We start from the raw sequence: 26,714 nt of genomic DNA, 5'->3' as shown, positions 1-26,714 counted from the left end.
CAAGGCTACTGGAAACCCTCCATCTGTAGGCAATATGGTTAGAAGAAAATCTTACTATTACTTCTCTTGGTTGGTGCTCAGCTACTCCTTTGGCTTTTGTTAAGCGATGGTATCTTTCGAAGGGGAATTGACCCAATTTGGATGAGGGAATTAGTGAAGAACATAAGTCCATTAGGAATTTTTCTAGTTTTTCTGTTGTATAATCCTCCGCTATGCTTCTAATTCTTATATTTTTTCTTCGGGCTCTGTCTTCCAATTGTATATTTTTAGCTTCCAGTTCTTTTAGTTTGTTTCTAAGATTTCATGTTTAATTGACAGCAGTTTATAATCATCTTGCAGGTTTTTATTGTTTCTGCTTGAAGTGATATGGAATGGAGAATTTGATTAGTTTCTTCTCTAAATGTGTCCATGAGCCTTGACATGTCTTGTTTAATTTTTTAGTGCAGGTTATGCATTAATTCAGTCACACATTCGTTAAAGGAGTGTATTGTTCGGGTTGTTCTTGTAGGTTTTCAACATTAGTGAGATTTGGTTAATTCATTTCTGGGCTGCACAGTGAGCTTCTGGGTTCCGTTTGTCTTCCTGAGTTCTTAATAGTGGTTTGCCATAATGGTTCGATTGATATTATGGGGGGACTGCACCCGATGAGGTGCTTGAGTAAATAAGGAGTGTCCTCTTAAATGTGTTCTGAAACTTTTTCTTCCCTCCTTTTCCTTTTTTTTTTCTTTACCTCTTATCTCCCCTCCTTTTTTACACTTCTTTCCGTTTTACCAATACGAACCTTCACTAATCAATTGGTTTAACACTCCTTACACTCCTTATTCATATATAGTTAAGACATTAAAGCAATTTATTGTTGCCTCAGGGAGAATTGCTTTAATCTCCTGGCATTTTCAGCGTTTTTTTACTTAGTATGTTTATTCTTATGTTCACTTTATATTTATCTTTATATTTTATATTTCAATATATAGTAGAGTACTTGCAACAATTATACATAAGACTGTCAGATATCGAAAGGCAGCATAAAAATAAATAACTTTATTGTTTTGGAGGCATTCCCTTTTTGGTGTCCTCTCTATGGCAGGGGTTCCCAATTATTTTTTCCCAAGGAACTCTTTGACATAGTGTATCAACACTTAACCCCGCATAAAAAAAAAATGTGCTCCTTTTTTTTATGTGTCACTGTGTAAGGTGTATGTATCTGTGTATGTATGTGCCAGTGTGTATCTGCGTGTCAATGTGTATCTGTGTGTATGTGACACACAGATACACACACACTGGCACATAGTGGCACACAGACACACACACCGATACACACACACACTGATGCACAAAGTGACACATACACACATCGTGACTCACAAATACACACACACTCAGGTACACACAGTGACATATATACACGCTTGCACCCACAGATACCCAAACTGGCACATACACACACTCAGATACACACATTGACACATACACACAGTGTCATATACACACACTGACACACTCAGATACACACACACTGACATACACACACACACATAGGCACATACAAACACACTGCTATACACTGGCACATGCACACACACACACCAATACACACATACTGACATTCACACACACTCAGACATACACAGTGGCACATACACAAACCTTGACACACGGATACAAACACTGACACACACTCAGACACACATACTCTTTGACAGACACACATACAAACAAACACATACACACTCTCACTGACAAGCACACATACATTCTCACTGACAAACACATACACCTTCACTGGCAAACACACATACACACTCACTGGCAAACACACATACACACACACTCAGTGACAAACACACATACACACACACTGACAAGCACACATGCACTCTCACTGACAAGCACACATACACACACCCTCACTGACAAACACACATATACTCTCATTGACAAACACACATACACACACACTCACTGACAAACATACATACAAACTCCTTTACAGACACACACACAATTTATTTATTTTTTTAAATTTCACTCCACCCATCCTCTCTACCTTTGAGAGTGCTGGCATGGAGTCAATTTCACTGGGGTCCAGTGGGGCTGCTGGGCTGGCGTGCAGTCCCTGGGGTCCAGGGGGGCTGCTGGGCTGAGCGACTGGCATGCGGGCATACAGTGCAGGCGGCGAGGGAGCAGTGATCTTCCTGCTCAGCTCCTTCATGCACCTCTTAGTGATACCAGGGCGGGAGTGACAGCATATTCCGGCTTCAGCATCACTGCCATGCGTGCAAGGGAGCTGAGCAGGGGAGAGTGCTCCCTTGCCGCCCTCCTCAATTATCGCGGTGGCCATTTTGTTTCCCGAAATTACGGCGGAACCCCATTTGTGTTCTCGCGGAATCCCAGGGTACCGTGGAACACCAATTGGGAAACTCTGCTCTATAGGGACAATTGTTGCAAATATGGTTGCAAAATCAATTTATGTCTATGTGTTGGGTGTGTAATGGTTAATTCTGCAACCTTCATGTGCTCTTCAGCAATGCAAAGGAATGTTAGATGGATGTCTTGTTAATGACTGGTGATTCATCACTAAAAAAGCCCAAGGAAAACAATACAAGCTCAAACAGACAAATCTACACTATGCATATATATTTAAAATGAGCTATTTTTTGATCTGACATTGTACGGATAATTGATCAATTTTTGTATATATAGTATATGTATATACCTACATGTAGGTTTGACAGTTTATCACCATGATAAGTCAAAGTGTTTAACTCATAAATGCTCCTGAACCACTGATTGATTCATGGTTAAATCCTTATGCTGATCATTTAATTCCCAGGTGCAATGAGGCAAATGCTAAGGCTCATCTATGAGATTAGACACCCAGTTTAACCTCTTAAGGACCGATGACATGTGTGACATGTCATGATTCCCTTTTATTCCAGAAGTTTGGTCCTTAAGGGGTTAAAGAAAAACTAAAAAAACAAGTCGACCAAATAGGAAAGAAACCTGAATAATCGTGAAACAAGGGAATCCCTAATAAAAGAACCTAACACAAATAGTAGTAACACAAAACATCATCATCAAGATATGGTCAGCCAACCCGATCAACAAAAAGCAATACCGTAAAAAAAAAATCATAACAAATCATCAAGACATGTTTCTTGCATCAGTAGTAACTCCAAAACCATAGAAACAGAAACAATAAAAAAAGTTTTACAATTTATAGATTATGTTTTAAAACCTTTGACCTTGACTGCAACTGTGCAGAGTGTAAGGACAATCCCTAGGGTGGCACCCCAATATAGATGTTACATCAATATGAAGTCTGGAGAGGGCCTGAGAATACAGAAACAAAGTAATTATGTCTCCTTAGCTCCTCCGCCAGTATTTCATGATTGGGAGTATGCGAATTATTAGTGGCAACTGTGATTTGTCCTAGCTGTGTCCCATTATTTATGATTATTTATTCCAATATTCATTTAATAATTATTTGCAACCCGGAGCTATTTCTAAATCTTTATTCAATCAGGATCATATTTTCCTGTTGGGGCTCTCATGGTCTGCGTGCTATGAAGGCGTTACATCCTTCCTTCTATAGTTGTGCTGTGTTTAAATTTGTTAGAATCACATTAACAATTTACAAGACCCTGGGTGGTGCAGTTTATATTCCCAATTCACATTATAGGAGGTTTTTTCGAAACCTTATGAACTCAAATTGAACCCGTTTTAGCTTTTGGAGCTTGTAACCTGTGCCTTGGCAGAATAATTCAATAAAATGTGTCTAAATATGTCTGGATTAAATGTCTTTTGCAGATATGAATGAATGCGGCCTGAAGCCTCGACCCTGCGAGCATAGATGTATGAATACATATGGCAGCTACAAGTGCTATTGTCTTAATGGGTATATGCTCATGCCAGATGGCTCCTGTTCAAGTGAGTTACCTAGAAATATACATGTATGTGTGTATTTTACTAGATATCCGTTACAAGTTGCAACTGAAGCCCAAGTGTATTAATTCATTAGTATTATGTTTTCAGAAAGCCTGATATAAAACAAGGTAGAAAAAAATAGAATAATTTTATGATCATTCTCCAGTATGTGTTATGGACATATTTATTAATGTAGCACAAAAAATGTGTTTAAATCCTATAATACGCTAGTTATGGATAGTCTCTGGAACTGCCCTGTTCTGGTAAATGTACAGATTGAGTCCTCATCTCATCGTTACTCGTCCAAGGAGTAGAAAATGTGGAACATGTATTCAGCAATCAGAAATGTAGAGCACAGTATTGTTTCATGTTTTTTATTTAAAATCTGCATAATCTGGGAGCATAATTAAAATGAATGCTGAAGCATTATAGCCAGTGTTATAAGCAAAGATGTAAAAGTAGAAATCTCATCAACAAAACGTGAAATGTGTGCTCACTGGCATGGTGTAAAACATTGTTTCAGCTGAACTGAACTTGTCAGAATTTGGTCCGTGGAAAAGATTTGGAAAAACAAAAGGGTCCATCAGTGTACTGCAAAATATATAAATTGTGAATTTACTTTGCAGTACACTGGTTTTCCCACCATTCTATTCTGAGATCAAGTGACACAAAGTAACAGAGGGAAAAAGAAAAGCAACAGTACGTTTTTTTTTTTTTATATATTTTTAAACTATTTATATTTACAAATAAATAATATATATGAACAGATTTACTTTTACTGCTCCTCCTTTTTGCCCCCCTCTGTTGGTCACCTCTTCCTTGATCTGTGAATATAAAACTTTTAGTGGCTGTCCCCTAGTCATGAATCACCTTTTTTCCCCATCAATCATTTTTGTTTTTTTTATTTAATTATTTGGACCATATGTACAATTCTGAATCATGAATCAAACTTATTTTCCCATCCATTGTGCAAGTCATTTGTTTCATGATTTGTCTAAATGGAGGTTTGAAAATCAAGGAATTCAGACGATCACCCGATCAGCCCAAATTCAGATGAATTACGTAACAAAATGAATCTCTAAGTCTAATTTTCAGCTAGGTAGGTTAAACGTAGCTGCAAATGTATAGCTCAGATACACAGTGAGATCTACCTAAATATTGTGTCATATTCCGGCTCCGGCATCAATGCGGTGTGTGCAAGGGAACTGAACAGGAGGATCAGTGTTCCCTCGTTGTCTGCCCGGAAAGAGCAGCCGCTGTCAGCCTCGGGGGGTCCTGAGGTGGCCAGCCGGCCAGCTCCTGGGACCCCCAAGACAAGAGGGGGAAAGTGCCGCCCAAGGCAAATGCCTTGTCAGCCTCATGGTAAATACACCTCTGTGTCCCTTTCCAGTGTCAAATGCAGCGTTATAACAGCATCTCACAATCTGCAGTATTTGTGTACATGCTATACGTGACGAGACAATATATCACTTGGGAGCAGGAATCTGCGTATGCCCTCACATGTATTTGCAATATTTGCTCTCACGGCAATGGCATAGAGGTAAACATTACCTAATTGGTCATTTTAAATCAACACCACCCTCTGTTCCTCTCTCTGTAAAAGTTCTATTGGATTCACTCCCAGTTATATTTGAATACCATCTTGCTGTTTGTTTTCTTAATTAGGTATATTATCAATAATGTTGGTATAATACTATGGAATATTCTACGTGGGACACTTTTGTTTATTATTGCTTTCCTAGATTTCAGTAAGGCTTTTGACACTGTTGCACATAGAAGGCTTCTCAATTAACTGCAATATTTAAGTTTGGATTCCAATATTGTTGAATGGGTAAGGCAGTGGCTGGGTGACAGGCAGTGGCTGAGTGACAGGGTTGTAGTCAATGGAGTATATTCGAAGCTTGGGCTTGTCACCAGTGGGGTACCTCAGGGATCTGTACTTGGACCCATTCTCTTTAATATTTTTATTAGTGATATTGCAGAAGGTCTTGATGGTAAGGTATGTCTTTTTGCTGATGATACTAAGATATGTAACAGGGTTGATGTTCCAGGAGGGATAAGCCAAATGGCTAATGATTTAGGTAAACTAGAAAAATGGTCAGAATTGTGGCAACTGACATTTAATGTGGATAAGTGCAAGATAATGCGTCTTGGACGTAAAAACCCAAGGGCAGAGTACAGAATATTTGATAGAGTCCTAACCTCAACATCTGAGGAAAGGGATTTAAGGGTGATTATTTCTGATGACTTAAAGGTAGGCAGACAATGTAATAGAGCAGTAGGAAATGCTAGCAGAATGCTTGGTTGTATAGGGAGAGGTATTAGCAGTAGAAAGAGGGAAGTGGTCATAACATTGTACAGAACACTGGTGAGACCTCACTTGGAGTATTGTACGCAGTACTGGAGACCATATCTTCAGAAGGATATTGATACCTTAGAGAGAGTTCAGAGAAGGGCTACTGAACTGGTTGATGGATTGCAGGATAAAACTTACCAGGAAAGGTTAAAGGATCTTAACATGTATAGCTTGGAGGAAAGACGAGACAGGGGGGATATGATAGAAACATTTAAATACATAAAGGGAATCAACACAGTAAAGGAGGAGACTATATTTAAAAGAAGAAAAACTACCACAACAAGAGGACATAGTCTTAAATTAGAGGGACAACGGTTTAAAAATAATATCAGGAAGTATTACTTTACTGAGAGGGTAGTGGATGCATGGAATAGCCTTCCAGCTGAGGTGGTAGAGGTTAACACAGTAAAGGAGTTTAAGCATGCGTGGGATAGGCATAAGGCTATCCTAACTATAAGATAAGGCCAGGGACTAATTAAAGTATTTAGAAAATTGGGCAGACTAGATGGGCCGAATGGTTCTTATCTGCCGTCACATTCTATGTTTCTATGTTTCTATTACATATGTTTATATTTTTTTGATTTCATGTAATTTGAGTCTTTTAAGATAGCTTGACCGATATCTGTTTCTGTACAGACAATATACTATGTCCATTCTTTTCTTCTGCAAATTATTAATACAAACTAAAATTGTGCTAATGGCATTAACAGTTTACTCGTACATCGTTTTGTTCCAAATTTCTATGTTGTAATATCAAAATAGGTTAAAGTCAATTTGTTTTATGCCAATCCCTCTGCAGTCGTTACACATATGTTAAATTATCTTTAACCCCTCAAGGTCTAAACTTCTGGAATAAAAGGGAATCATGACATGTCACACATGTCATGTGTCCTTAAGTGGTTAATGGGGCAAAACATTCTAAACTCTATTACTCAGCCTACCTTCTGGTCTGCGCAACAATCTATGTCTTGCTCACCGTCACACCACAAGTTCAGAGATTCTACAGAGCAAACAGTTCTGAAACCAAGTTATTCACTAAAGTGAGAATTCAAGATGAATTCTTATAGTGATGTCGCGAACATAAAATTTTCGGTTCGCGAACGGCGAACGCGAACTTCCGCAAATGTTCGCGAACGGGCAAACCGGGCGAAACCGCCATAGACTTCAATAGGCAGGCGAATTTTAAAAAGGTGATTTCAGATTTGGAGTTGACAAGGTAGGTGTTATTACCCTAGGGAGTGGGACAGCCAGTTAGGTTTTACCCAGTAACCTGGCCAGGGGTGAGCCCCCATTTGGGAAATATCCCTCAGTGCTGCTTAACGGACGCTGTTCAAGCAGTTTCCGACCAACTGGGTGAGCCCCAGTATTATAGAGTCCGCTTGTCGCACGCCACTGGCGACAATATATACGGCCACCGGCCTGTTATAAGTCCCTCCCTACGAATCCAAATCCCATATATATATATATAGATATATATATATATATATATATATATATATATACACACAGTCCCGTGCCTGTCAAAAGCCCTGACTAGGAAGGATAACCAGAATTCAAACGACCTCCAAGCCATGATTAATGCGGCAGTGGCCGCCTCCTTGGAAAAGGCAATGGCAAAAGTACAAAAGTACATACTATGAACTTGTGATGTCGCATTAGTCAAGAGGAAATGATTGGCTATGCTTTGGCTTATATACTCTCTGACTCACTCTGGTTGGTTCATTCTTTAAACAGTTTTTCTTTGCTGCTATGGAGTTAGTAAAACACCGGCCGCTGAAACTAACAAGCCGGTTAGTAGACGAACTCGTAATAAAGACGACTCAGAGGAGTCGGATGACTCCTCTCAGGAGAGACACCGCCCGGCTAAACGCCACTGGAAGGGCGAGGAATCAAAAAAGGCCAGCAATAAAGGCAAGGCGCCTCTGAAGCGCAGTAAATGCCCTATGGCACCAAAGCGCACATACGCTAAGGAACTCTCCTCGGATGAGGAAAAAGACGTGCCACACTCCCTCTCCATCCTAGATGAATGGCAGGCGGATATCTCCGATTCGGACGAAAGCGATTGGGGCTCCAACGCCTACGTCACGGAGACCTTCCTGGGTGAGCCCCAGGGTAAAGGAGACGAAGAAGCCTCCGCCTCCACCATCACACAGGACCAAGAAGTATTCCGGGACACCGCGGGGCAGAAAATGTTCAACCCTAGAAATATCCGGCACCACGCTCGGGGGAATGGGCCCCGCCTGAGCACCTCCTCAGGTTCATGCATTTCTGGATCCGCAAACCCCTAGAGAAACACGTACGCAAGCGCATGAGAGCGGAGTGCCCAAGACCATCATTACCTGATAAGGTAGCGTTCACACCGGAGTTCGACCAACTTATGCTAATATTCATGGAGCAGGGAGGTTGGGACCCCCGCAGAGGGATAGAGAGGAGTCTAAAAGGGGCACAAGACAAGCTCCTGGACACAATGGGGCCAGTGGCCCGCGTAATGTATCTGGCGGATGATGCCTACACCAGGGCGGACACTTTTCATGCGGACATGATAAGAGAGTGGGCACATGACATCCGAGAACGGACCTAGAGGGGCTTCTGCTTTCTCGGGATCACCAATGCGGCCCTCTCAACAGAGCGGCGCCGTGCAGCACTATTCCGCATAGACCCCAAATTAGCGGATCTGGGGGTAAAAGAATTGGGCCCACAGGCACAGGGCAGGTTCTTCGGGGAGGCCTTCCTCAAGGAGCTAAATAAACATGTCAATGTCTTCACCTCACTAAACAGAGCCCGTTCATCTATGCGCAAGGTTTTCCGAGGCAACCTCGCAAGTTGTGTTTTTCCCAGGTCTGGTCGGCAGCAGGGCCGTGCCACCAGCCGATTCTGGCCATCGGGCCCCTGCACGGGACACCCACAACTATTTTACCCGCAACAGGGATACCAAGACGCAGGCTTTCGACAACGCTACCCCTACTATCAGAGGGGAACAGACAGAGGACGTGGAGGTCGTGGACGAGCCCGCACAAGATTTCCCACAGGTAAGAAAACAACCCTTAACTATGTCCCAACTAACCATGTCTACAGGCCGTGTTTCTCTTTTTTCCCAGAACTGGGCGAAGCTATCCACAGACGCCTGGGTTCTACAGACGGTCAAAGGGTATCGCATCGAACTGCGTACAAATCCAGTACAGAAATTTCCTCCACATCCGTTATATCTCTCGACCACGGACGCGCACCTCATAGAAATGGAGCTCCGCAAACTACACGGGAAGGGTACTATACAGCCCATTCAGGGACAAGGAGGCTTCTTCAGCAATATGTTCCTCGTCCGCAAGAAAACCGGAGATTTCAGACCGGTTATCAACCTAAGAGAAATGAATGCCAACGTGACCTACCGTCACTTCAAAATGGAGGGCATACATTTACTAAGGGATTTCCTTCAAGACAAGGACTGGTTTACGCGTCTGGATCTCAAAGACGCATATCTCTCAATCCCAATTCACAAGGACAGCCGCCCTTTCCTCCGATTCCTATGTAACGGCGCTCCCTGGCAATTCACTTGCCTCCCTTTCGGACTGAGCTTGGCACCATGGTGCTTCACGAAGATGTTGAAACCAGTAGTCTCGCACCTCAGGACTTGTGGGATCAGGAGCATTATTTACCTAGACGACATACTCTTGTTCTGCAGAACAAGGGAGGTGGCAACACAACATACAAAATACACGGTTCAATTGTTGGAATCCCTGGGCTTTATAGTCAACAGGGCCAAATCCGCTATGACGCCTGCGCAGAACATCCAATTCCTGGGCTTCAAGATAGACTCCAGGTCCTGCACTCTTCATCTCCCGTCTACCAAAGTGACGGCTATCAAAAAGGAAATCCGCAGAGTACTCAAATGCGATTCCATCCCGCTTCGACAACTAGCACGGATTGTTGGCCTACTGTCCTCATCGATACAAGCCATATTCCCAGGCCCTCTACACAACCGGGCCATGCAACAATTGAAAACCCGCTTTCTACGACGAAACCCTACGTACAACCAACCAGTCCCGCTAACGAACGAGGTAAGCCAGGAACTCGAATGGTGGCTCAATTGTATGCAAGCTTGTAATGGCCGGGCCATCTTCGGCACCCACCCGGACTTCGTGCTGGAATCGGATGCCAGCCGATTGGGATGGGGTGCCACGAATGGGAAGCATCCACGGGAGGAACATGGACAACCCAAGAACTCTCAATGCACATCAACTGTCTGGAACTGCTAGCGGGGTCATTTGCTATACGCAGTCTGACGAAAGGACAATCCAATTGTTGTATACCTCTCCGGATGGACAACATATCGGCAGTGCGATACATCAACCACCTTGGAGGTACACGCTCCCAAACACTAGTGGATCTAACTAAGGAAATCTTCGATTAGTGTCTCCCACGCAACATCACGATACAAGCAGAATACCTGCCAGGGGAGTCGAATGTTACGGCAGATTGGTACTCCCGACACTGGAGAGACGTCAGCGATTGGCAACTGGACCCACAGATATTCACCCTCCTGAACGAACAGATGGGACCCTTCATACTGGATCTATTTGCCTCACGCAAAAACCATCAAGTGCCACAATTTTACAGCTGGCTCCCAGACCGGAAATACCTAGCAGTCGACGCTTTCACCCAACAATGGCCACCACGAGGAGCTTACGCCTTTCCCCCATTCGTCATGATCGCGAGGGTTCTCCACCACATTTGGCGACGAGTAGTGAGATTAACTCTCCTGACACCCAACTGGCCGAGCCAACCCTGGTTCCCGGACCTGCTCGAACCTGCTTGGCAGGACCCGATTCTACTACCGAACGACTACAACCTACTCAGAAACCCATTGGGGAACCCACACCCGATGCTCCTAGATGGACGCCTCTCCCTGATAGCCTGGAATCTTTCAAGGGAGCATGGTGTACCGGAAACCTATCGACAACGACTAAGGATCTCTTATGGGACTCCTGGGCTCCTGGAACACGAAAGAGTTACTTATCGGCATGGCATTCTTGGACCGATTGGTGCATGGGACGGAACCTGGATCCCTTTACAGCCCCTGTGTCCGATATCATGAACTTCCTATCGAAGATATTCGAGGAAGGAAAATCGTACCGCACCATTAACGTGGTCAGATCTGCCATCTCAGCAGCCCACATACCGTCCCAAGGAAGACCGGTAGGACAAGATCCCCTGATCTGTCGACTGTTACGGGGCATCAAGCTGAGACGACCCCCAGCACCGAAATATCAACATCTATGGGATGTGAATGTGGTACTCCGTTTCCTAAGGGGATGGCCCCCTAACGAAATATTATCTTTAAAACAACTGACGGCAAAATTCACCTTCCTACTGTGCATGGTCTCATTCCGGAGGGTATCAGATGTCCGGGCGTTCGATAAAGATGCGTTTTCCATAAATCCGGAGGGAGTCACATTCCATGTCTCACGGAGGACAAAATCGGACTTGTCATCGGTGTTTTACCCATTCTTCACCTTGGACCCTCAATTGTGCGTGGTCAAAACTCTGCAGGCATACGTGGCCGGCATAGACGCATCCTTTGGAGCACACTCCGTGTGAGGGGCGGCAGCATCAGCCGCTTTTTTGGCAGGCGCATCTCTATCAGACATCCTGCAAACTGCTGATTGGTCACGTGAATCGACGTTTCGGACATTCTATTTCCGTCCGTCGTCCAATGCTGCTTTCGCCCTTCTACCTAAGCATTAAAAATACAAATATGAAGCCTCCTGTCATGTGATAAAATTGAAGATTATGCTAGCGCAGTGTACTAATAATCTTAATTTTAATAATGACAGGAGGCGAATATTTCCCTCCCTTCATCTTGACGTTCCCACCCAAGTAAGGTAAATAGATTTTAAGGGGACAAACTTAATGATAGTATATATATTTATATCGTGCAGGGTTTTACGTTAATCAATACTTCAAATTTCCTAGCAATGTGAAGGGATTAGCATAATGCAATTATGGATAACCGAGTTACTAATTTAAAAGGGTCAAAATACACATAAACATTCACTTCATACGGTCTATTCCGTATCACTGATACTAGTCTCCTTTTCTTTTCAGCTTAACAAGGCTATGGAATATGTCAAAGTCAGTTAACAAGTCTTATGTTTAATGAAGAAGACGGGATTGGATAATGAAGTTTCCACGTTGGACTAGTTGATTCAAGTTGATTCGGGACACAGTTTATCATACTATGAACTTGTGATGTCGCATTAGTCAAGAGGAAATGATTGGCTATGCTTTGACTTATATACTCTCTGACTCACTCTGATTGGTTCATTCTTTAAACAGTTTTTCTTTGCTGCTATGGAGATAGTAAATAAAGTTATTGCAAATATTCGCCTCCTGTCATTATTAAAATTAAGATTATTAGTACACTGCGCTAGCATAATTTTCAATTCTCTTGAATTTTCACTTTAGTGAATAATCCTATATGCAATTACTATATATCTTGCTCCGAAGAAAACCGAGCTCCAAAACATTATCACAATCTACAATGACCATCATTTCCTCTAGAGCCAGTATGGCAACAATTCATTTCCCATAAAACACTGGGAAGAAGTTAGTTTATACATATTTCTCTAAATACATCTAATTTACAGAGTGTTAGTGAAGTGAAGACATTTTGCAGGAAATGGTCATAATTAAAACTCTATGCTATAAATTGTGTTTCTCAGACTCAAGAACCTGTGCTATGGCAAACTGCCAATATGGCTGTGAAGAAGTCAAGGGGGAAGTGAGGTGCCTGTGCCCATCGAGTGGGCTCCAGCTGGGACCAGATGGAAGAAATTGTATAGGTGGGTAAATAATTATCTTTGGAAATGGCAGTTTCCATAAATTACACTCTATATATCAATGGGATGTATTCATTATCATTATAAAACTGCTCAACTAATATTAAGAATCCCAAATCTTTCATGATCTTTTTCTCTGATATATAGACAGACTGGTAGACAGACAATTACTAGAAAGGAGACAACAAAATAGAAAAAAAAAGACATAGAACAAATGTTAACAGGAACAAGATGTGAAGAGAACTCTTTCAACAATATAATAATGAAATATTTTATTATATGCAATAGATGTTATATTTAATTTAGTGACTAATAATAAATAAAGTAAAACAGAAATACAGATCTTGTACAATGTAGGCAATGTTTAAAAAAAATACAAAAACTTTAGAATATAAAGAAGAAAAAAAAAACACTGTGGTGGTGCGTCATATATACCATTCATGAGTAAATCTTTATATACATAAATATAACGATGAGAAAAATCCCCAACCAAAAAAATTGAATACTACCCTTTCTGTGACCAGTATTGAGAATGTAGAATAAATATGACTGAGTATTTTGCACAATTCAAAAGTTCCTGATTAATCTAGGGATATTCCAGATTTGTTCTAGTATATTCAGGTGACAGGTATCACATTCTAAATATATTGCCAGCAGTGGCAGCTGACCTTGCTGAGCCGTGACAGTTAGTTCCTGCATAACTATACTTTCTGTACGATAATGGAACTAGATAGCAGTGTGTTTCATAGTCCCGGATACATTAAGTTACCTCCTGGGATGTATTCTGACTATAGCCATTTTATAGGCCTCTCCATTTTAGATTTGAAATCTGTCTCCCTAGATTTATTTTAACATTGGAATGTCTTGTATATTGAGTACGCAGAAAATCTAGCTGACTTCTTGCTACCTAAGAAAATATAAAATGTTTCCATTTCATTTTGACAAAGAAAATTCTTTATTTCCTAGATATTGATGAATGCGCTCTTGGTAAGGTTACGTGTCCATTTAACCGCAGATGTGTAAATACTTTTGGAAGCTACTACTGCAAATGTCAGCATGGGTTTGAATTAAAATATGTGAATGGAAGATATGATTGTATAGGTAAGAATAGTGGGCATTGTAATAAATCCATGTGTTAAAATGTATTTTGTAACTGTTAATTGTTTGTGTTTTGCTTTGTCTAATTATTGTCTAATTATTGTGGCACTGTTTTCTTTAGTAATTGTCTAAAAAAACATAAGTTATACAGAATGAAAGCTCATTAATCCATAAATGAATTATATATATGAATTACATCTTGCAGGGTTCTTATTTAATAATTCTCTAAGTCAGCTATGCTTTCTGCTCAGAATAACCCTGTTAGATAGTCTGTTCATCTATAAATTATACTTTCTGTTTACGTATGGACAATGGTGAGTAAGGTAAGTGTGAGCGATGGTGTCAAATACGTGTCAAAAACAAGTCAAATGCGTTTTGGCCCGGTCCTGGCACCTTAATATAGGCACAATCATATTTTTTCATATTTTCATACATGTGTAAGGATAGAGTGGTGACCAGGCCTGAAAAGGAGAGTGTGTCTAGAATAAAGTTTAAAATCTCTGAATCTATGCTGAAAATCTCAATACTGGATTTTGCTATGAGTATCTGTTGCCAAAACCACACGAGACAGATTAGCTTTAGAGTGCATTCTGTTAAAAGTGTTTCAAAATGGACAAAAGTTAGTAGCTGCAAAGCATGTAGTATAGCTCTGAAAAACTGTGCCCACGGAACATATTCACCTTGTTTCACCATGAAATGCCACTTTAAAATGTCCTTTTCTACACTGTTCCATCTGTTCCTACAACCATCAAACTAATGTTAATTAAAGGAACACTCCACTGGCACTCCATTGTTGCCTTTCCAAGCCCTCCCCTTATTCCCCAGCCCAGGCTTTCTGTGACTGTCCAATCACAGACTTCCCAATGCAGCTCAGTGAGAAGTCTTTGCGCAGCAGGTACTGTGGGCAATTGCTGCCTGTGGCATTTTTACCATACAATAATTTGGGGGGAAACAATTTGGATTAAACCAAAATTGCTGCAAAATGGTACTGTAATAATATAATCTCAATTCCCTCCTTCTTTTTCTGAAGTCACAGACATAAGAGGCGCAGGAAGGCAATTCCTGGTAGGATATTTACAAGGTTTTCTTTTGTTTTACATCTCAAGGAGAAAATGGAAAAAATATAATTTTCCATGGTATACAAATGTTATAGTTATTTAGAGTGAGAAAAAGTTCAACAGACTTTTGTTCTAGACTTTGTGGCCAATGGGGAATATACATCCACATGAAGTAGACTTGCGCTGGAGTTAATTCCGATTGGAAGGGGAGAGACCTACTGCTTAGCATTCAACCATGCCTTGGCCGCAATTTGCCTCAGGAATGCTAACCCTTCTAAATGAGAGGTAGTTGCCAAGATAGAAGACAACTATCCAATGGATAATCTTACTACTGTCCATAATCACCTTCCCTCATTCCATAAGATTTTGGACCTATGGCTAGATTACACCTCTAACTAATCGCTATCTCTGTATAATATTGATTACATACTGATACCTCACAACATGTTTTCACTGGTTTCTCCTCTCCCCCTCCCTTATATTATTGTTTTTTATGTGGGATTCTTGTTCACTATTACTTGAAAAACTGTAAAACAAGGACATGTTCTGATCATCAAATGTAACAACTGTTTTTTGTATTAAGATTATTATTATATATTTTTTTTTCAACTAATTTCGCAATGCTGTGTAGATTGTAGCTATACCTAAAGTAAGCCTTTTATTAAATGATCTGATATTACATGTTGTCTTTTTTTTCAGATATAAATGAGTGTTTAATGAATACGCACAAGTGCAGTGTCCATGCTGACTGTCTTAATACTCCGGGTTCCTTTATGTGTCGATGCAAGCAAGGTTACAAAGGCAGTGGGCATGACTGTTCTGGTACGATATATACAATATTAACCAGCATAATGTTTGTTTATTAGACATGCTTGTATTTTATTTTTCTGCTTGTCTAAGAAGTCACAACATATGAATTGTTGGGAATTGAAAGTGAATTTGAACCGTTAGGGCACATTTGCCTTTATGGATCATATAGTGCATTTATACTGTTATCAAGTACGGTAACTATGTATTTCTCAATGTAGACACGTGCAATGACTTCAATGACTTCAATGACCATGACACCTACACTAATCTCAAGTGGTCTTGGTACTTGGACTCTGTGTGTGCAGTGTTTCAGTATTGCTGCCCTCAAGTGCCCACAGGTGTTACTCTACCTCTGGCAGCATCATTAGCCAGAACAGAACAAGAGTTCTAAACTGGCTAATGTTGAGCCTGTGCATATTTGGCAGCTCGCACAGCATGCAGGCAACAGATAACCGACAGCCCCTACTGTGCCACACAAGTCCACTCCTCAGCCCTTCCTAAGAGACGTCTCATCCCCCTGCAGTGAGGGGAATGACATCACTAGAAGAGGATCAGTATGCAGGGAGAACCGAACATTGGTTTGGGGTTTTGGGTATGTTTTTCTTTCTCTTTTTTTTTTTTTTTTAATCTTTCGGGGGAAGACCATGCCAGTAAGAGTTACTCTAGCTTTTTTAAAACACAGTTTGTTTTTTGTTAGAGTAATCCTTTAAACCAGTGCTCCCCAACCTTTTTATCGCCGCGGACCGGTAAACGTTTGATAATTTTTCCGTGGCCCGCTTGTTTTGATTTAATAAGACAAAAAAAAAACCAAACAGTCACATATATTAAAAAAAACACGCAGACACATACATAGTCAGAAAATCACAAACACAGTCACATAAAGACATAGACTCAAAATTGTGTGTATGTGTGTGTGAGCGGTGCAGTGTGTATGTGAGGGTGGCAGTGTGTGTGAGAGTTGCAGTGTGTGTGGGGGGCAGTGTTTGTGGGGCAGTGTGTGTAGTGTGTGTATGGGGGAAATGTTTGTGGGGCAGTGTGTGCAGTGTGTGTATGGGGGCAATGTTTGTGGGGCAGTGTGTGTATGGGGGCAGTGTTTGTGGGGCAGTGTTTGTGGGGCAGTGTGTGTAGTGTGTGTATGGGGCAGTGTGTGTAGTGTGTGTATGGGGTAGTGTGTGTATGGGGCAGTGTGTGTATGGGGCAGTGTGTGTATGGGGCAGTGTGTGTATGGGGCAGTGTGTGTATGGGGCAATGTGTGTAGTGTGTTTATGGGGCAGTGTTTGTGGGGCAATGTGTGTAGTGTGTATGGGGCAGTGTTTGTGGGGCAATGTGTGTAGTGTTTGTGGGGCAGTGGGTGTAGTGTGTGCATAGGGGCAGTGTTTGTGGGGCAGTGTGTGTAGTGTGTGCATGGGGGCAGTGTTTGTGGGGCAGTGTGTGCATGGGGGCAGTGTTTGTGGGGCAATGTGTGTAGTGTGTGTATGGGGCAGTGTTTGTAGTGTGTATGGGGCAGTGTTTGTGGGGCAGTGTGTGTAGTGTGTTTATGGGGCAATGTGTGTAGTGTGTGTGTGGGGGCAGTGTGTGTAGTGTGTTTATGGGGCAGTGTGTGTATGGGGGGTAAGGAGGCTTTTTTAAAATTTATTTAATTAAAATTAAGATATTCATGTCCCCCCTCCCTTCTTACCTTTACTGGGAGGAGGGGGGACATTTCTTAGTCCCTGGTGGTCCGGTGGGGATTCCCTGGTGGTCCGGTGGTGGTGAGGTGAACTCTAGCCCAGTTACAGGGCTAGAGTTCACTCTCGCGAGATTTGGAGCGTTGCCGTGGTTACCGCGGCAACGCTCCAAATCTCGCGAGAGGAGGACCCGGAGGAGCTGCAGGTAAGAGCTTCCGGGTCCTCTCTCACTCCCCTGCCGGCTGTCAGCACAGTGCCTGCAGACTGGGGAGGGAGATCTCTGATCTCCCCTCCGGTCCGCAGGCACATTGCAGGGCTGGCACTTGGGCAATGCCAGCCCTGCATTAGCCGGCAGGCTCGCACACCCCACACCCCTGGGCGGCCCGGTACCGTTTGATCCACGGACCGGTACCGGTCCGCGGCCCGGGGGTTGGGGAACACTGCTTTAAACTACTCAATAAAAGCTTAAACATGTATAACATAGAGAGAGATCATAGAGATCAATGTATAACATAAAGAGAGAGAGACAAAAACAAATACTGCAAATTATTTGCTCTTGTCATATATGGAATACAGATCAATAATCATATTTTTATTAGTGAAGAAAGGTAACTATACATTGCAGGAGTTAACATGATAGACGTTAACATGAGATAAGGAAGTCAGAGTACCTAGAGGAAGGCTTGAATACAAAATTACAACGTTTCATAAAAGTAGTTACATTTTTCTAATCTATGTTCTTGTAGCTTAAAGTAACCCAGAAATAAGCTAACCTTGAATCATAGATAACACAAATTGAAAATCTAGTTTAAGTGTTTTGATTGGTCTACAGCTTTCCAGTGTTGGATGACCAGCAGTTTGCATGATTCTCTCTATAACGGCATCTTGGTGCCGTCAGTAAGAAATAGAGAGGAAAGTGTAGACCTGTAATGATTAAAGATACATGTATAGCACAGTTGTTTTCTAACTCTGTTATCTCTCAAAGGTCTATGTTACCTCTATTTATATATAAATAGCTACATGCGTACCACTGACTATGTAGTATGTTTAAATTTTTTTAATTACCTGGTAGGATGCTGCCCCAAGTGCTACAATGGACAAGCATTTCCTAACATGAGTCACCCATTCTGGGTCTGTCAAATGTAAAAACAACAAGAAATTCTAGACATACTGAATAAAATAATGACAACCCCTGCATTAAATTAGAATAGTAATAATGTAATAAATTAATCAACTACAATTCTACAGTCAAATCCCAGTGACATCACCATCTTCAATCTAGCTAATTTCTTTTAGTTCGATCAACAAAATCCTGTCGTGACGGCAGAGGAGAATTCCTTTCCAAAGTCTTTATATGTCAATTAAAATGTAATTAGACGTGCCAGTGCTAATGAAAACCATAGACTAAAATCCAGCAATTACCTATTACTAAACTGGTCCATTCATTAGACACAGGGAGTTTCATAGTTCCCATATGTGCCCTTTAAATATATGGAGTTAGTATTGCCAGGAAGAAGCTGTCATATATTGAGCAGTTTACTACGTTCCTGTATTTAATGATTTGGTTCTCTGTAATAAGCACATTGTGACTGGATCCTAAAATTACAAATCAATTAACTTTCACCAAGCACATATGTTTCAAATTGATTATTGTGAAAACAGTTAAAGCTTCAAGTTAAAATAGAAATATATAACCCAACTAGACAAATAATATTTTCAAGGGTTTTAACTAAAGTCAAAATTCAAAGTGAATTACAAATTTAAGGCCAGAGTAGCTGAATGGCAAGCTTAGGTGGATTTTTCCCGTTTGGCTAGTTTGACCTTAAATTTGAAATTCAATGTGAACTCTCACTTTAGTGAATAACCCTGCTAAGGTTTTATGTAATACATTACTTAACAGTAATGCTTCATATTAAAGAAACAAGCTAACTTTAAAATAAATATTTTATTTCTACCATTGTAGTATTCCTTGCTCTCTTCAGATTCATGGCACCTTTGTTTAGGTAAATAAAAAATGGGGGGGAAAATCCAGAACAATTAAACTTACCTTTAATGCAGCACCAGGACAGCCCCCTCTCTGTTTCTGCTGTTTTGCCTTCTGTGAAATCATCAGAATTGATTGATCTCTGTCTGATCCAATGCTTCTCAAGGAGAAGTATTAGGGACATGAGGCACATGCATAGCAGTCACTGTGCACAGCTAATCCGATGGTTCTCATAGAGAAGCCCTGGCAGCTTTCAGTGTTATCATGCTGTGCATGACGATGCCAAATGTAATCACCTTGAAAATTGATGGAGGATGTGCCTTAAGGAGGACATCAACAAAAACAAAGAATATGAGAAGTCTGAGAAGGGGCAAAAGCTTAGAGAAACTTGAGCCATTAGAAAGAGAACCTATACTCAGTTGTGTATTTTGCTTTTGTGCTGCTTTAGGCATGACTAAACTCGGGCTCCTCCCAATCTAAACTTGCCACACCCCTTACTGTCAAGGCCGCACCTCTTCCTGTTCAAGACCAACGTGTACTTTAACTGACAGACACACTCTCTCACTGGTACATGCACTGACATACACTCTCTTACAGATACACAGTCACTGGCACACACACTTTCACTGACAGACATACACTGACAGGTACACACTCTCAGCTACACATACACTGATATACAATCACTATCAGACACACACTGACCTATATATGCACTCACTGATTTGACACACACATCCTCACTGATTTGACACATTCTGACAGACACACACATTATCTCACAGACTCACACTGACACACACACACATTCACTGACAGAAACACACATTCACTGACAAACACACACACACTAACAGACACACATTCACGAACAGAAAACATATAGTCACTGACAGACAGACACACACACACACACTGACTGATAGACACATGCATTCACTGACAGGCACATACACACATTCAGTGACAGACACACTTACACATTCACTGACAGACACATACTCACTGACAGACAGACACACACACATTCTTATATATTCCCAAATTATTATTATTTTTATTTTAATTTAAGTCTAACCAGCCTCCCCACCTTTGGGAGAGCTAGTGTGGATCCTTTCCCTGGGGTCCAGTGGGGCGGCTGTCTCTGGATCCAGTGTGGCTGCTGGACTGGCTGCTGTGCGAGCTGATGGATGGGTGGCATGTAATGGAGGTGGTGAGGGAACTGTAATCTTCTTGCTCTGCTACCTCTCAGACTGTTTAGTGGTGCAGCAGAAGTGACGTCACATTCTGGCTTCCGACATCAAAGCAGGGAGCGCGAGAGAACAGAGCAGGAAGAGCACAGAGATCAGCACTCCCTCAACACCTGCCTGCAATACACATGGTTGCATGCCTCAGGAGGGCCTAAGATGACCAGCTACAAGCCTAACAAGGCATCTGGCCTTCTTTATACCCTACTAGGTACAGTAAGAACGGAGTCCATTGGATCTGGATTAACATTATAGCATAGGGAGAGCCCAAGCAAATGTATTACAAAAAAAACTGAGGACAGCCACTAGGGTTTTTACCAGATCACTGTAAACATTGCAGTTTATTTGGAACAGAATTGATGTATATTGTTTTTATATTGTATATTTATCGTGGACAGAAATATGCTGGCTGAGACGGGAGGGAATAGCATTGTGAAGCAAACACTTGCCAATAAATGTATGAGGGATACAACTTCAGCCAACCTCATCAACAATAGCGTTATATAGTTTTTAAAATTGCCGCATAAAAAGTAATATTTTAAAATGGCCTTTACACTAATACCGCCCCAAATTATGTTGCTTTTTTTTTTTTTTTTTTTACACAAAAGTAAATCTCAATAAGACCACCCACATTTATGACAAGTGTTCGACTGTAGATTTGTCCCTGGTGCATTTAATTGAACGATACCCAGCACAAATGAAGAATTAAGTGCTTGGCAAAAAAGGTTTGGGATCTTGACAGTAAGTGTGTATGGCTTAGTTAACATTTGTACAAATTTTAGTAAATGCATATTTTTTACATTGACTAATGTATTACATTTTTTGACGTAGAGTTTCCATTTAAAATTGAAAGTCACTTTGAATTCACATTGAACAGTTCCCACTTTAATGAATAAGATGAGATAGATTTGTGGAAAGCCTATTTGATACTTTATTCAAACCTTCCACCACAATAACGGAACTGCCCATCTCTTGGAATCTTGACATCCTAAAATAAATGTTTGCATACTGAGAAACACAGACTTCTTACTGACTTATCCTTATGCCATACAGAAAAATAGTCTGGATAATGCTGGAAAATATTAAAGCCGGCAATGTAAGCAGACAGCCAGGAAATTCGATCAAATCTTATAACTTGGCAGGGCTTTTATACAATATAGTTCTTCTGTAGCTGTAATTACTGATCCTGGAAACAGAAAGACACATTTAAGATTTTCCCCAACAGAAAAGCAGATAACACTGCCCTACGATCTCCCAATTACTCTTAAAAAAATGTATATTAAAGGAACATTCCAAATATATATAGATTAAGCAACAGCGCACACACAAAAATATAGTTTAAAATTTTAAAAGACTACTTAAAATCACCTATCTCGGCAAACAAATATGGAGATTCAGTTCCACCATATGGCTTTATTGTGTTAAAGGACCACTCTAGGCACCCAGACCACTTCAGCTTAATGAAGTGGTCTGGGTGCCAGGTCCAGCTAGGGTTAACTAATTGTTTTATAAACATAGCAGTTTCAGAGAAACTGCTATGTTTATCAATTAGTTAAGCCTTCCCCCTAATTCTCTAGTGGCTGTCTCACTGACAGCCGCTAGAGGCGCTTGCGTGATTCTCACTGTGAAAATCACAGTGAGAGCACGCAAGCGTCCATAGGAAAGCATTATGAATGCTTTCCTATGTGACCGGCTGAATGCGCGCGCAGCTCTTGCCGCGCGTGCGCATTCAGCCGACGGGGAGGAATGGAGGCGGAGAGGAGGAGGAGAGCTCCCCGCCCAGCGCTGGAAAAAGGTAAGTTTTTACCCCTTTCCCCTTTCCAGAGCCGGGCGGGAGTGGGTCCCTGAGGGTGGGGGCACCCTCAGGGCACTCTAGTGCCAGGAAAACGAGTATGCTTTCCTGGCACTAGAGTGGTCCTTTAAGCCTATCACTACCTTACAGCACCCCAATATCAGTGGGGCCTTACACTAGTTTTGATTATGTATATATATATATATATATATATATATATATAAATAAAATTAAAAAGTACAAGTGCTAAACAAACTTAAGTGTATTTTATTAATGTGTTGCAACATCATTGTATGTGTGTGTGTATATATATATACACTGTATGCTGATGTATATATAAATAATGCAAAATTAATGTGATAAAAAAAAACACAATTATTTTTTTTTTAAACAATTAAGGTAATTTGATTTGATTTGATACAATGCTTTGATGTATATACTGTCAATGCATATCATATATCAGCTCCATATAAAATAAAAATAATAATTAAAGTGGCATTTCTATCCAAAACCTCCTCAAATGTATACTTCCCTGGGGTCACCTCCAAAGGGGCCTCTGAAGCTGTGCGAGGTATTCAACCCAAAAGGAATCTGATCTGGCCTCTACTCCAAACATACATAGAAAAAAGGGAATTGGGACACCTGGATCATGCCTTTTTCTGCTGCTGTAGTGACCAAAATGTATACAAAATACAGATTAAGGAACAGCGCACACACAAAATACAGTTTTATATTTTACAAGGCTTCTTAAAGGGACTCTCCAGGCAGAGGATTTTACTCACCTGGTTGCAGCGCCGGGAGCCTCGTGAAGCCGCGCCCCCCATTCCATCAAAATGACTAAATAGGCGGGCGCGAGCAGGAAGCAGACGCTTCCATTTGGAAGCGTCATTGCTCCCTTGTGCGCATGCATACTTCATAGGGCGGCATTCTGAAGTCCTGAGCGCACTACCGCGCATGCGCGCAGTGTGCGCAGCCGCGAGCTGAGCTGACTGACAGCTCAGCTCGCGGCCTTTGCCCGCCCCCTCTCCTCTGCGCACAGTGCCTTCTCTCTCCTGCACATGTCAGACGTATTTTAATACGTCTGACGTGTACAAGGCCTTTTTAGGGCCCTACATGATAGGAAGTCCCTCTGGTGGCCGTCTGAGTGATGGCCACTGGAGATATTCCTATCAATCAATGTAAACACTGTATTTTCTCTGAAAATACAGCGTTTACATTAGATTGCCTGCAGGGAGCTATAGATCTCACCTGAACAACTACATTAAGCTGTAGTTGTTCCGGTGACTATAGTGTTCCTTTAATATCACCTATCTGTGGAAACAAGTATGGGAGTCAGTTCCACCATATGGCCATATTGTATTTAGCCCATCACTACTTCACAGTACCCCAACATCAGTGGGTTCTGCACTCAAACTACGGAGACCCACTGATACTGGGGTACTGTGGCATATGTCAATACAGCTCAATGAGAAATCTCTGCAAGGCAGGTGCTCTGGGCAATATGCAACAATGCAAAAGCACAAGTTGGGGAATTCAGAGTCTACACAGATCAACGTTAGGTTTGCCATAAGTCACATAACAGCTACTGTGACAACTGAAATGTAAATTACACTTATCTCATTAGGCTTATGAAACCTTCAGCACCATGCATGATCTGCGAAATCCACTACTAGTGATTTCAAGTAAAACTGTGATCCAGACATAAGAAGAAAAATATACTGAAATTATTTTATATATTTAGATTTTTTTTATTTAAAAAGAGATGGGCATTGTAGAAATTAATAAATTATATATTTGGGTATACCAAGCACCACACTTACAGGTAATGTAAATGTGTTTGGAATTAGTACGTAACAATTGTGTGATTAGTAGTAAAGGAATGGTAAAGATATGAGAAATTCTCTGTGTCTCTGATATTAAGTTAATTTGGTCAGACAGGCTAAACTTTTGCATTAGTACTTTCACTACTGTGCATGTGTGGTGTTTCAGCATAGCAATGTATGGGAGGCATTGAAACTATGGAGAACAGCTAAATAGGTATATTTATACTTCCATTCAAGTAAACTAAAGTTATAACTTGCCAGAGTGCCAGAGGGCTTTAGAGGTTAGATCCCAAGATATGACTCTTTCGCACCTGATCTCTACGGGTGGTGGAGAGCTATAGAGCACTGTTGGTTTGTTTTTTTGTTTTGTTTTGTGTTTTTTTTTTACATGACACCGTTAATTTTCAAAGCAGCTAAGTAATGTAAAAATATACACCTGCAATCTACTCAACTGAGCCAAAAGAAGGTTGTTCTCGGTTGAACAACTGGAGTGAGCTGCACCTTTCACACAAACTTGACCTGAGATGGAAATAACAAGTATGGATTTGATGAACATCACAGAATTGATTATTAATTGTCACATGTCTCTTTTTAGCTATTCCAGACAAAACTGTGAAGGAAAGCCCAAGAATTGTTGGCAGTGCTAAAGACACCATAAAGAAACTGCTTGCTTATAAGAACAGCTTAAAACGGAATGAAGAAATAAAAAATCTAATACCAGAGGTAGTTCTCACTGCACCTCCTAAAACCCGCCTGCAGCCATTTGATTATGAGGATGGAATCTACATCGGGGGCAACAACCACGAGGAAGAAAGAGAATTTAATGAAGAGGAGGATGATGAGGATGACGAAGAGGAATTAGAAGAGGAAGATGGTCTGGAAAACCTGATTGACCAAGAACGAGTTTATAGAGGTGACGTATTTGGTAAGTTTTTTTTGTAATCTTAGGACTGTTGTAAAATTATATATCATATGATGGGTCTGACCCATTTTCAGGTTTCTTATTATATAATGCAACAAGCCTATTTACATGTAGACAAAGCTAAAATAAAATCCATTATTGGTATTAAAGTTACACAAAGAAATTACAGGCATCAAATAGAACAACTACTGACTACTGTATTGTGGCCAGTGTGTTACCAACTGACAGACCCTCTGCTAACTGGAGGATATACGATTAACTGCTAAGTGGTACAATAAATAAATCCTGAATTTAAACTGAATTGTGAGTATGTTGGCTTTATGATTCAGTAGTTCCATAGTTATCCCCAATAGTAATAGCAACCCCACGTAATCATCATTGAGTTCCAATGTTTCCAAGACACGGAAAAAAGATTTCCATCGAATATTAGTGGAAAAGAAATAAAACAAGCAAAAATACACTTAATGGTAGATGTTATTATATATTTTCTAAAGACACTTATGTGCTTTTCTTGGATAGGAAAAGTACAGTCTGTTAATAAACCATTCCTAAGTGTAGTATTCAGTTGCCAAATGATTCTATAGGTTATGTATATAAGCACTTATATCAATTTCTTCAATAAATGTATATTTCAGCTTGCACACACACAATGTGAGTCTGTTCTGTTAAGGTGGACAAGCTACTTATGCTCTTTGGAAAGAACATGACATTTCATCTATATCATTGTGCTAGCAGACTATTTAAAAATAGGTCCTTCTCCCACTTCTCAGTCATATCTTTGGTATAGACTGTATGCATACAATTTTACTGATAAGGGAGAGAAGAAGACCTTTCACCAGGGCTGGATTTCCCATTAGGCAGAGAAGGCACCTGCCTACATGCGCCTGACCACAAGGGGGGGCCAGTTTCCATCAATTATAATTTGGGTTTTTTTAGCTTAAAGGGACTCTTTAGTCCCATCTTACCTCTTATAAACTGTCTATTCATTGTGCTAGCAGTTTTGGTAGCAAATTTCAAATTGTTGGCCTAAACTCTATGCTGCCAATTTGACTGACAATGGAAAATAGAAAAGACATGCCACGGCCAGTTCAACTGCTCTCCCAAACATAGCGACCACAGTGTATATGCTGCGGTTGCTCTGGAAATCCCTAGCCGACACTGCTAGCGCCAGCTCACGGAATGATGTCACTCCATTCA

The 26,714-nt window shown here is 41.0% G+C and overlaps 1 protein-coding gene across 2 annotated transcripts in view; it reads left to right on the top strand.

The window, feature by feature from the left end:
• The window catches only part of EGFL6 (EGF like domain multiple 6), a 130,323-nt gene that overhangs the window by 61,822 nt on the left and 41,787 nt on the right, over positions 1 to 26,714 (top strand). For both annotated transcript variants that reach the window (XM_063457765.1, XM_063457755.1), the window contains exons 4-8: positions 3,808 to 3,927; positions 13,000 to 13,119; positions 14,083 to 14,217; positions 15,972 to 16,094; positions 25,191 to 25,520. In XM_063457765.1, coding sequence (XP_063313835.1) covers positions 3,808 to 3,927; positions 13,000 to 13,119; positions 14,083 to 14,217; positions 15,972 to 16,094; positions 25,191 to 25,520 — 828 coding nt within the window. The remainder of the gene's footprint in view (positions 1 to 3,807; positions 3,928 to 12,999; positions 13,120 to 14,082; positions 14,218 to 15,971; positions 16,095 to 25,190; positions 25,521 to 26,714) is intronic.

Source organism: Pelobates fuscus, chromosome 1 (genome assembly GCF_036172605.1).
Source record: "Pelobates fuscus isolate aPelFus1 chromosome 1, aPelFus1.pri, whole genome shotgun sequence".
NCBI classification, from domain to species: Eukaryota; Metazoa; Chordata; class Amphibia; order Anura; family Pelobatidae; genus Pelobates; species Pelobates fuscus.
This window is presented reverse-complemented; position numbering and strand designations above follow the sequence as displayed.